This window comes from Zootermopsis nevadensis, unplaced genomic scaffold (assembly GCF_977971745.1).
Source record: "Zootermopsis nevadensis isolate Lab colony 2312 unplaced genomic scaffold, Znev_1.0 Znev_ptg000082l, whole genome shotgun sequence".
Taxonomy (NCBI): Eukaryota; Metazoa; Arthropoda; class Insecta; order Blattodea; family Termopsidae; genus Zootermopsis; species Zootermopsis nevadensis.
In genome coordinates this window covers 283,497-296,503 of record NW_028259213.1, presented here as the reverse complement: position 1 = coordinate 296,503, position 13,007 = coordinate 283,497, and the positions used below count along the sequence as shown (strand labels likewise).

General features: G+C 37.9%; 1 protein-coding gene across 5 annotated transcripts in view; it reads left to right on the top strand.

Annotated features, from left to right (window-relative positions):
• The window catches only part of LOC147870956 (uncharacterized), a 51,971-nt gene that overhangs the window by 4,789 nt on the left and 34,175 nt on the right, over positions 1 to 13,007 (top strand). For all 5 annotated transcript variants that reach the window (XR_015532997.1, XR_015532996.1, XM_087341576.1 and 2 more), the window contains exons 3-5: positions 126 to 261; positions 1,206 to 1,385; positions 11,721 to 12,170. Coding sequence is in view for 3 of the 5 variants with exons in the window: in XM_087341576.1 (XP_087197702.1) it covers positions 11,958 to 12,170 (213 nt within the window). In the remaining 2 variants the exon portion in view is untranslated. The remainder of the gene's footprint in view (positions 1 to 125; positions 262 to 1,205; positions 1,386 to 11,720; positions 12,171 to 13,007) is intronic.

Genomic DNA, 13,007 nt, shown 5'->3' with positions numbered 1-13,007 from the left:
GAATGAAATCAGGCATTGGATATCTCCAGGAATTATGAATTATTTTTGTTCATACACACATGTGGTGTATGATTAGGCATGAGGTTCAACATCTGTTAACTGCATTTTTTCTATGTCTTTTGCAGAAATAACAATGTCCCCAGTTTGGAATGGCCTTCTCACAGATTCAAAGGCTTATAGCACCAGTGAGTGAGGTGCCAGCTCCTGTTGACAAACAGGGTCTCAACAAATATTAGCGTGGACAGTTGAAACCCCTACAAGGTATGTGATTTAACTTATATAATATATTGTTGCTTGCTATTAAGAAACAAGGTATTAAACGGTTATGGTATGAACTGGCCCATGAAAGACAGGCAGTAAGGTGTTTGATATTGAAACACTTTACTTATAGTGGAACTAGTACAGGTCATGAGCAAATGGATTTTAAACTCATTATTTATTTACTCATGTAGTTGTATTATCAGCACAAAATATAATGAGGTAGCACTGTAAAAAATCTCGAGCACGTGTCTGGGTGTGTGTATGTATGTGCCTATGCACATATGTATGCATGTGAATTTGCCATTTGCGGTGCTTACATATACTCAAAGAGTCAAAATTGTATTACAGACATCAAGACTTATCCTTCCATCAGATCCTACCAGCAGCGCCCAGCAATGCAAAATGTTTGTTTAGTGGTGACAAGTAAGAAGGAGCCGGTTCTGGTTCGGACAGATGTATTTCTGTATATTAGTAGTAGAGAAAATGTTGTTTCATTAAGGTAAGAAGTATTACTCCCCCACCCAATGGCACCCATCCTATCAGTCATGCCAAGAGGGTTAACCGGTGGCATAACACTAGAGCACCCAAGTAATTAACAGCTTGACTGTGATATTTTATAAATTTATCATCTACCACCAATCATTATCTGTAACCTCAGTGTTGAACGCGTGTTAATAAATAGTGGTGACTTCCACAAAAGAACATCAGTCCGAGTTATCATTTGCTGATGCGACACGACCCGAGATCAGAGTCCGTCCACTGACGAGCTAGGACCCAGCAATCATACACCCTGAGCTACCCACAATGCCCCTGGGAGAGAGAGGCAGCGGAGAACCTGCCTTGAGATGACTACAGCTCCATGGGGTTCCAACCAGCAGCAGCTTGTTAGGTTGAGAGTAGTTGGTTACGGCATTTTGATGCAGCAACGACTTCTGGACTCGCAGCAGCCAAGACGAAAGACTGAAGGAAGGCCACTCCCGACGGATCATCAGCAGCCATCAGTGACTTGGGCGAGGGGAGCAAACCACAGCGCCCCAGCATCCCGACGCTGGTCACAAGGACATCGAAACGACGACCACGCCTATTGACAGCATCGCAACCGTGGATCTTCTACGCCGAATCAGGTCAGTCACTTCGTGGAGTTATGGCTGGAAGGCAGCTGCGGAATAGGACTATTGAATTCGATTGAGAAATGATTGAAGACAGTGGTTCGGACACTGAGATGCCTTATGCACAAATAGAGAGATTTAGTGAGGCCGGTGGCCTGGAGTTCTGCAGTATTGGAGATGGCTGCCGAGACGAGCAATAAATTTGTAAATACCGCACAGGGAATGGAAAGTATGGGAGACCTTCAGCAGGTGACTGTATGTTCTGAAAGTATGACCCTTGAAAGCTCAGATTCCTTGTGCGATTTCATAGTCGGTATGTTCCGTAATTTGAACGATAGCCAAGCTAAGTTGGGCGAGAAAATGGAAAAGGACAATAGAGAGTTGAGTGAGAAAATTCAGAATATTAAGGAAAGTATAGGGCTAGGAAATGAGAAACTAATCGCGAAGTTTGAATGCAAAAACCAGAAGTTGAGTAAAGAACTGCCAGACTGCATAGCAGATATAAAACAGGTCAAAGATAATGCTGACAAGGAGTTTTCAGGAGTAAGGGATGGGTTCGATAGCTTGGTCAGTCAGTTTAATGAACAGATTGTGCAAGTGACAGGCAATACTAAAGAGATAGCTAAAGAACACGTGCACGAGGTGGATCAGAAACTTAGCAAGGTAACTTGTGACGTAGTAATTAACAAAGAAAGGTCTGATGAGAGAGTCGCTAAGCTAGAAGCTAATATTAAGGCAGTATAATCGAGTATAAAGGGTGATGTCATCAAATGGCAGAGCGAAAGAAGAGAGCATGTCAATAATGAGATGAAACAATTTGAATTATATAAAGCCAGGTTGGACAAAATGAAAGTGAAAATTGCAGAGAGATGAGCAGTGGTTGGCAATACTGGTTTACTGCCACCCACTAATGGAAACTTAGTTGCTGGTCAATCTACTTGTGGTTCTGCCCACACCCTTGAAGGTGAAATTAATCAAACAGCACCCTGTACCATTATTGATAGTGCTAATGTAAATAATCCAATATCGTGTAACAACCACGTGTCTTGTGGAGGTCAGAGTGAAACAAGTGTGTGCATGCCAACAGCTCAAGTCCCGCAACACTAGTAGCTTCATCGCTCCGTCTGACTTGACCCTCCCACGATTTCATGACAGCTATATGGTTAACGCTGTGTACTTTTCGAAGCAATTAGACGACTTCATGAGACTGAAAGAGGCGCCAGTTTGAATCCAGCTCGCTATAGCTCAAATCTATCACCGATCTGCTAGCAGTTGACTGGTTGTCTGTTGTAACTCCCCATATTCAAAATTATGAACAATTCAAATTAGCCTTCAGAAGAAACTTTTGGTCTACGAGCAAACAAAGCAATGTTAAGTGTTCCATTTATCAGAAAGGCTCCAATCTGCGTATGTCTGAGCACTTCCTAAAATATAGAGTTTTAGTAAACTACCTTGAACGTAAGATGCCACATGTACGAACTTATAGACGTGGTGAAGTTTCATTTCCCAATCTACGTACAATATTTCGCTGCCATTCAGCTAACCTGCTTTCAGTACGCTTTGGATCTCCTAAAGCGTCTTGAAGGGATTGAAATGCGGGAAGGACAACTTTGGTTAAACTCAGATGATACCTCGCAAAATCAGGGCCACACTAGAATCGGAATGACAACCGCAGTTGGAGATCAGCCCATGGTCATGGTCATGGATCGCAACAAGGCCAGCGGCACAGTTTGAACCCTTCTGCAAGTGAGTTTGTGAATCGAAGCCAGGACAATAACAGACAGAATAATGTCACCTCCCTCCCAGTGTTGAAAAACCATTAGGTGACAGAAGAACGACCCTACCTCTGTCGGCTTGTATTCCGGTAAAGGGTCGCCACAATGCTCCTAGTGACATTCAAAATTCCAGCTTGTTAGAGTATTTAAGTTTTTCAGACTTTTCTGACGGTTTGGATTTAGACTCAATGGTGAACAATTGCCCACACGTAGATATTTATTTTGGGGATGTAGTAGGAAATTGCATTATAGATACAGGTCCTGAAGCCAGTCAAAAGAGCTGTTGGTTTTAACCAAGGTGTCGAGACAGAAGCCTCGAGGATGGAACTGGTGAGGGGTAACTTGCAATGTAGCAATAGTCAGTGCAGGCAGAATAACATTGGCCATTCAGAATCAGGTAATTCACAGACAGACCCATCCAAGGTCGTTACGCTCGACTAAGGTACATCCCAACGTAACAGTAGAACAGCTGATACCCCTGTGAGCTTAGAATGTAGTGACGAGTTAAGTAGTTTTATAGCTGATATGTGCTTAAATGAAACCTGTAGCAAAATTCGAGTAGGTAAATATGTATCTGAGTCATTCTTCATCAAGAACGGTCTAAAACGTTTGCGTTACAATATGCCATGAGGAAAGTCCAAGATAGACAGGAGGGTTTGAAATTGAACGGGACACTTCAGCTATTGGCACTTGCAGATGTTAATCTATAGGGTTACGGTATAAATACTAAGTACATGTTGGTATTTCGTCGTCAGCAGACAGGCGGGCAAAATTATCTTAGGGTGGCTAATAAATCCTTTGAAAGTGTTACAAAGTTCAAATATTTGGGAACAATAATAACAAATCAAAATGACACTCATGAGGAAGTTAGGAGGAGACTAAATTCTACTTCTAAGTTCAAAATATTTTGTCTTCCCGTCTGATTTCTAAGAACCTGAAAATTAAAGTATACAAAACAATAATTTTGCCTGTTGTTTTGTATGGGTGTGAAACATGGTCTCTCACTCAGAGGGAGGAACACAGATTGCAGGTGTTTGAGAATCGGGTGTTGAGGAGGATATTTGGGCCTAGGAGAGAAGACGATGGGGCGTGGAGGAAACTGCACAATGACGAGCTTAAAAATCTGTACTGCTCCCCCAGTGTTGTCAGGGTGATTAAGTCGAGAAGAGTGAGATGGGCGGGACTTGTAGCGCGCATGGATGGGACAAGAGGTGTGGAAGCCTGAGGGGAAGAGACCGCTGGGGAGACCTAGACGTAGATGGGAGGATAATCTCAGGCGGGATCTATGGGAGATAGGAGTTGAAGGAGACTGGATTTTGTTGGCCCAGGACAGGGTCCGGTGGAGGGCTTTGGTTGGTTCGGTGATGAACCTTCGGGTTCGGTGAGCCGTCTAGTTAGTTAGTTAGTTAGTTAGTTAATGGTGCATCAGTCAGGAAGTCCATCGGAAAGTTATACGTTTCTCATTTTGCGCTTTCCCGATATCCGCAGTTGTTTACTTATTTCTAAATGCATGTGCCTGCGTATTATGTGATTTTATCCAGTATCCTGTCACTTTGTCTTCCTTCAGTCCAACATTTAAATGTAATTCATCCTATACCCATAAACTGAAACGCAAATCCATGTCAAATCGCCACTGAATCATATCCGAATACACGAGAAATAGAACACTGGGGACTTGTTACGAAATGGCGTGTGTGGATGTAATGACTCGGTATATACGCCAGAGATCTCTTATGTACATAAACACTAGTAAATCATATCAGAGATATACATGTGTAAAATGACTTTATTGTACAGTCAGTCAGAACATGTGAGTAAGTCAGATCGAAAACCCCATACATTTGAGGCTTTATAACCCCAGTAGTCATTGGTGGTACTGGCACATGGTTGCAAACACGCATCATAAAAGAGTGGACGTACGACCAATGTCGTATGTAGTAGAACAGTGACATATGGATTATGTATTATTGATCTTGATCGAGTATTGCAGATGAATGCTATAACGTAGATATAAGTAATCGCATAACAGAGGTTGTACTGGGTAGTTATAACTTCTATTAACTTGTATATTCTCAGACCATCTTTAGTTTCTTTTAATAATTTTCATGTTTGTTAATATTGTAGACATTAATTAGACCCACGTTTTACATCACGGTTTGTAAAACGAACTCTATTTTAGGAATTTGTTATCGAATTGAGTTTCATGTATCATTAGATTCATAACTTCAAAAATTAATAGAAATGAATTTCGCCACAAGTTTTTAGTGCACGCTGCCAATACGAAATACTGACAAATTCCGTGAAGCAATTTCGGATACGAAACGTACAAGACACGATCTTATCAGTATGAGTTTATTTTAAGCATTTCCTGTAAAGTATGCATATAAATCAATTGTTATTTTCTTTTAATATAATGAGAAACGATCTTCTGGTACACACAGTTAAAGAAATTGTATTGTTTCGCCATATTTGTTCAGTAAAATTTTACATCCTTTTTCCTACCTTGCCACCTGTATACATCCTTCGTCTCTTCACATATTGGCTTTTCACGTAGGTCTACTAGTAGGACCCTTCATACGGGAAGATGACTGTCTTCTGGGATGTCGTAGTCTGGTCCAAATAGACAGACGTTTCAAGGTGCTTACTGCCTCCTGACTACACGGCGCAATATCAGAGAAGACAGCCATTTTCATACTCGTCACAGTGAGGATGTGAAATCTCGGGCAGCCCGAGAAATCTGCGGTTGCTGAACACCGCTTCAACTTGGAACACAAGATACAGCTAGAGGACACTTCTATCCTCTCCTCAAAAACCGGCTACATGGATCGGTTAATCAGGGAAGCCATCGAGATCGAACTTCATCCTGATAACTTTAACAGGGAAGATGGACTTCACCTGAGCCGGTCCTGGAAGCCTCTTATTCACACACTCCGAGAACGAGTAAGAGTGCGCCGCCAGAACCAACCAGACCACTAACTCGGCCCTTTTCAGGGCCCTGATCCATACAACTAAACTCACCTTTCTCTCTCTACTTTCTCTCCCTCTCCCACTCTCGCCCACGTGCTACCATTGGTCCACTCCCATACCTGCTCCCATTGGCTCGGGGCAGGCTAAACCTTTCACTTCCCTGCCTATAAATCCAACTCCTCACACCCTATTGGCATATTCATCGCCCTGATGACGGAGGCAGTATGACCTCTGAAACGTTGGTTAACATCGACCAGACTACACAGCGCAACAACCCAGAAGACAGAAATCTTTATAAAGTTGAATTAATTCTTTGTGTGTATTCAGTATACATTTCTTTTATAGTATGACTGTTGGAGTATGTGATAGATGGGATGTTATATGTTTATGACATATTAGCTACTGCTTCCATGTACAATACAAAAATGGGGATGCATGTGTCAAATGGTTACTTTTTTTACACATGGAAGGATTTGGAGCATAAATAAAACACCCTATTCTCTGGAGTATAAGGCACTTTTCTTGAAAAATGCATTTTCAGTCCAGAAAATACAGTCAATAGACGAAGCTTTTACAGCAGGTTATTTTTTAAGACAGCACATGTGAAAATGTATTTTTATTGGTCTGCTTGTAATGTGAATTATAGCAGTTTCTATTTTCTATATTGGCTTGATCATTCATTCAGTTTTTGGTAGTCTGTCCAAGAAAGTGCCAGGATAATACTTTGATGTAGACCACACCTGCTTTATCTCATATTCAATGTCATCTTATTTATTCTCTTTCTGGTCTGTGTGAAATGAATAACATTAAAAATTAATCTCGGGTAAATATGTTGTAAAACAGAAGTTGTAGCACCATGGAAGTTTACTAGATTACACAGCATCACAAGTCAGAAGACAGCGAACTTCATTCTTGCTGCCATGACAACCTGAAATCCCACACAGTTATAAAGCTACCAGCTGGATAGAACTGGCTCAGAATAAGTTCTGCTGGCAGGCTGTTTTGATGATTGTTATGACCTACTCATGGAATCTGATTGGTTTGCTATTATAGGTCAGCTGGAACAGAAGAGACTGTACAGTAAATGTTGATATTAATAAACAATGATTTCCCCACCTCTTTTCTTTATCAAGATATAAGCCAGTTAAGGTATAACTGTCATTAGATTGATTTATGTTAGGTGTACTGAACATGTAACATGCATTTGAGTAGGTTATAATTTTACAAAATTTGGTTGGAGAAGCAAATTGAAAGAAGATAAAAAAGGAACAGAGGCTCTGATACAAGGATAGTATAAATGAGTAGATTAGGAATGTAAATTGTGATGATTTAAAATTGTTATAACTGACTCAGGAGAGAATCCATTGATGTAGATGGTAATGATTTGAAGTGGTTACAATTGTCTCTGGCTAGAATTCAAAGATATGGATTGTGATGATTTGAAGCTGTTACAGCTGACTCAAAAGAGTATCCAGTGATTTAGATTGTGATGACTCAGGCTGCAGTGATTGGTTATAAGAATGATGAAGCTCTTTGGTTCCATAACTGTTCACATAAATATCATTTGCTTAATGAATAATATGTTTTGTTGGGTAGATTATATGGAGTATAGTTAGCTGGTGATATGTCTCCACTTTGGGGAGATCATATTCTTTAATTTATAGCATTGGTTATATTTTATTGTGGTTTTGATAATACCTCCATGTACAGAATGATTCACAATTTAATGTTGTAACTTCAGGAGCATATTCTTGATATTATTCCCAGTTAGAAATGACGTAGGTGAAATGTAAAATGTCATAGGCTTGTTTCTCAACAGTTATGGATTTGTCATCACCTAAAAGTTAAAATATAAGAATTTGTGAACAAGTACTCATATGACATTAATATTGCTGAATTTGCAATGAATGTTCAAAATAACTACCTTCAGCCTCAATATACATATTTTAGAAGATTAAGGTTTACCTTTGGAAACATGATTGCATTTGTACTTGCAATATGAGAGAAAGTGCATTTGAATCATGCAGTAAAAATATGTAGTGATCATTGCTTCCATGGTCTATGGATTGGTCATGGTCCACAACATTGGCCACCATATCTCCAGACCACATTCCACCTAGATTTTTATTTTTGGGGGCACATAAAATATTGGGTATACCAGCAGAATGTGGAAACACAAGATGTATTACTTTGTTGCGTTTTGGATGCTGCAGCCTTTGTAAAGGACAAGCCTAATGAAGTGATCTGACCTATGTGGTCGATACACAGACTTGGCGGGATGTGTAATGAGGGTGAGTGCCGTAATTTTGAACATTTGTTGCAAATTCAGCATCTCTTCCCAAAATATTAGTTCAAATGTTAATTAGAAGTTTATTATGTTAGTTGTGATAATTATTGATTAACATATAAATGTTATGAAGTGTATTCAGTCATAATTACACAAAATTTTGCCCCCACACTGGACCTCAACCTATTTCATCTGGTCCTGTAACCACCATGGCTATTCAGTAAGTTTTAAGTAAAAGATAAAAATTTTCCATAAGAGCTTCACATTGTTACAAAAAACTGCCTGTGATTTTTAGCTGAAATGAAATTGCTGCAGTATGTTTTTAATTGTGCACATGTTGAAGGAATTTATTCTGTTGTTATAAATAAACCCAAAGAATATAAATTAATTTAATATATTATGTTTAAATTAATATTGGCATTACTGGTATTCCAGTTTTTGATCAATGTTGTTACTATCCATTTCCTATCGCACCCATCAGATGTGACATTAAGAATGCATTTGGAAATTTTATTTACCTTACAGAGTACACATTTCCAATCTTTGTTTAGTGTGAGAAGTGTGCAGCAGTTTGCTTTATTACTTCATGATTCTTTCCCATCCTGTGTTAGTAACAAGAAACATTTGGAATTTCTACTGTTTAGAGCTACCATTAAGTCTTTCTGGAAAATTTATAAACATTGTATTCTGTGTACTAGCAGACAGTTTATTTTAATGTCCTTAGGTGTAATAGGAGGGAGAAGATTATATAATTAGGATCTTTGTAATTTGTTTTCTTCATCAAATATATTAAGATGATGAAATGAAGGAGGGTAGGATGGTGGAACATGGAGCACACATGGGAGCAGCAGGAAGTGCATAGAAACTTCTATAGTTCCTGAAAAGAAATGACCACTTTGGAAATCTAGGCATATGTGGGATGATAATATTCAACTGAATCTTGAAGAAACTTGGTATGGACTGGATTCAACTGGCTGAAGATAGAGTTCAGTAAGGTTTTTTGTGAATATAGCAATGAAGTTTAGGGTCTAAAATTTGGAAAATTTCTCCATAAACTGTGCATCTGTCCTTTTTCTCAATGAGGATTATGCTCCATGGAGCTAGTTAAGGTTTATTATGTTACAGTATGTTTGGCATGACAGCATCCATTCTAATTAATTACTTTGACTGCACTGAGTGAAGTTGGTGCTTCATATTGCATACAGTCCATTGTTTACTTCAAGTGCTGGTATAGAAATTTGAACAGCATCAAGGTCATCACTCTGATCATGGAGCAGGCCCCTTTGCAATTTCAGTAAACTTTTACCAGACTTTTAATGGTGTTGAAACCCAGAAGACAGACATCTTCATACTTGCCACTGTGAAAACCTCAAATCCTATTGAATATATTAAAATTACTATATTTAGTTCCTTAGAACACCAATTCTAGTTACTGTCACTTCTGAAGATGCACCTCTTTTGTGATGTCATTGTTAAACGTGTAAGCTTAATAATCTGTGTTGATTATCTGGACCTGAAAACAAATTTGATTCAAACATAATTTCAGGCTTTTGAAAATTGGCAGTTATTTTATGTTCTGGAATTGAAATGATGCGTGGCTGTGATATATTTGGAAGTTGGGATTATTTTAAAAATGTAACCAGCTACTTATTTGATTACCATCAGTATTATCAAAAACACTTTGCATGATATTAATGGAATTTACTGATATTTGTTCTTGGAAGCATGAAGGTAATTAAGTTCCTGTTCTTTTCTGCTGCATACTGTTAGATACAATGGGATATTTAGATGAATGGATGACTAGACCAGAATGAGCCTTTTTATTTTCAGTCTTTGTATTTATTCTATCTTGTGAGGCAGAACTAACCAGTCAAGGAAGATGATACATTGCTGTACTAATGTCATGTCACCAGTCATACATCAACATTTTAAATTATTGAAAGAATTTGAATGTTAGTCTGACCATACTCACACATTTCCATAGCATTAGTCAAATTGCCTTCAGCAGTAAAATCAGTCATGTATAATAAAATATGCCCTGTATAAGAAATACAATTATAGATACCAGAAAATTGTGTGCAAGGTGTTGTTTGTTACAGAAGCCAATATCTAATATGTTGAAACATTGTTTTGATAAACATTTAGGGCTACAGTTAAATTCAGATTTCATAATTAGCTTTTGATGGTAATTGGAAATTTGTCTTTGTTTCTAAATTATGCTTGTTTGCATAACCATGACTAGTGTAGGTTTAATTTAATACTGATGGGACAAAAGTCTATATAGGGAGGTAATTGTTCTTTAGGTTTTAAAGTATAAACTGTTCTTTCAATATTTGGCCAAAGCACCTAATATTAAAATTAAATGTTTATGGTTAGAATTTTCTAAATATGCTGATGTATGCAGTTTAATGGAAGATGAAACTGATGGTGAGAAATGTAATGCAAATTAAGAACATTCTTTAGTGTGTATCATATTTGAGGTGAAGATGGAGGCAGTATGTTCCACCAAAACATCAGTAACCACTTACAAGACTACACATTGTCATAGCTGATAAGAATATACTTTCCCAGCATATGCCCCTATGATTGTGATGTAATCCTGTCTAATTGATTTTGTAGGTTCCTTTTACAACAAATTATCTGTAATTAGAACTCATAAGCATGTTGCTTGTCATACAGATACTGAAATTCTCATTTGACAAAGAATTATACATATTTAAATTAAGCCTTGCTGTTCCTCTGTGTGAGGTGAAACATAGACTAATGTAATTGCTTTGAATTTTTGTTCATAAATATTAATTGAAAAGGCAAGGCAGAATATGTCAAGCAAATTTTTAAAAAAATTCTTATCATTTACTTCTTTTTTAATTAAGCATGTCTTATATTCCACTTGATGCAGCACTAGGGGTATACAATCATTTGCTGACCCTTAATTACTGCATTATGCAAAATATATTTTTTATAACAAAATAACTGTGGTGAAAGATTCAGTTGATCTGAAATGATAATCTGCATAAAATAAGTTCTCTTTAGATTACCTAACAAAAAAACAACACAATTGTGTCCATATAATTTGGGTATCATCTGATAGCAAGTTGGCCTGCTTTGTATGTGCATTTGTAGTTGTTGGGAGATTTCCTTTCCCACTGTTTTGTATTAATTTCTTTTGCTTAATTCCAACATTTCACAATAGTAGTGTTTTGCCATTTTGAAATGCAGTCTGTTTTTGCAAGACTCAGAATGTTTGTGTATTGTGTTTGTAGTAAAAGTAACTGTATTAATAGCATTACCTTTCCTTCTGATTCCACTCTCACATTTTAGCCCTGGCTTGATTCTGTACCAATATTCAAATCTGCAACGTCATCTGCTGGAAATCTGAGTTTGTTATCCTACCATGGATTGTGCAACAAGACTGGAAATCCTTCACCTTCATTGACATACCAAGTTGGTGATGAAGATTATGACAACAATAACAACAGCTATGAAGCTGTTCAGCATCCAGAAGGAAGGCAGGAAACTGAGCCAAAAGAAAATTCTGGCCTTAGAGATCTATCAGGAATGAACATGGATGGACACCGGCTACAAAAGAAACGCAAACGATGTGGTAAATGCAAAGGCTGCACAACTGTGGGTAATTGTGGACAGTGTCCACCCTGTAACAGCACACGGACACACCAAGTGTGTCGACAGCGCAGGTGTAGCAACCTCCTGATGGAAACAGCATTGGTTGTTCCCAGTCCTGCCATCAAGAGAAGCCACATTAATGTACAGGTTGGTTTGGTTTAGGCAGGTTTGCATTGCACTGAGCTCTGTCAAGTCTGAGAAGGACTCTGAGCCTTTATATTACAGTTCAATACTTTGCAGGACTTAAGAGCGTTTTTGGTGTAAAATTTGACTTTCTCAGGCTGACTCTTGCAATGCAAGTCTGGCTTGAATCTTTGACAGCTGTGAATTCCCACACTATGCATTTCCCTATCTCATAAGCATCTTTTGTCCCTTTATAGCCAAAAAGAAGATCCAGAATATGTTTACTTTAATTATACAGTGTTTAAGAATTTTCATGGATTGCTATGTAACTTACTTGCAAATAACTTTGCAGTTTGTATTGTTAAGTATACTTAACGAATTACAAAGTATGTATTAGAATCTATAACAATTTATTGTTACACATTCTGCCTGCAGTTTCTTAAGTAGAAATATCTAACCGTACTTATTTCTGTTTTAGTAGTGTTCAGTTATTAAGTAATGAAACTTGTATTGTTGAGGTTTTGGATGTCTTGAGTAAAGTAATTAATCTGGGGAATCTAATGCTTAATACTCTGTAATGAAACTGGAGCTGTTTGAATGTTCCATGCTACAGAGAAAGAAATTACAGGATGAAACTTCTAAATTTATATTTGTATTTGTCACAGTGCAGTTTATTTAGTAGGTGACTATATATATATATTATTTGAACTTAATTTATGGTGTCTTCAGGATTGTATGAATTATTTCCCACCTTATGTATTGAGTTACATGTTTATGTGGTTTCCACACATCTTTTCCCCCTTCAAACCAGATATCAAGATGTAATTTCTTTAAAATAAACTTGTGTCTTAGAACGTGGGA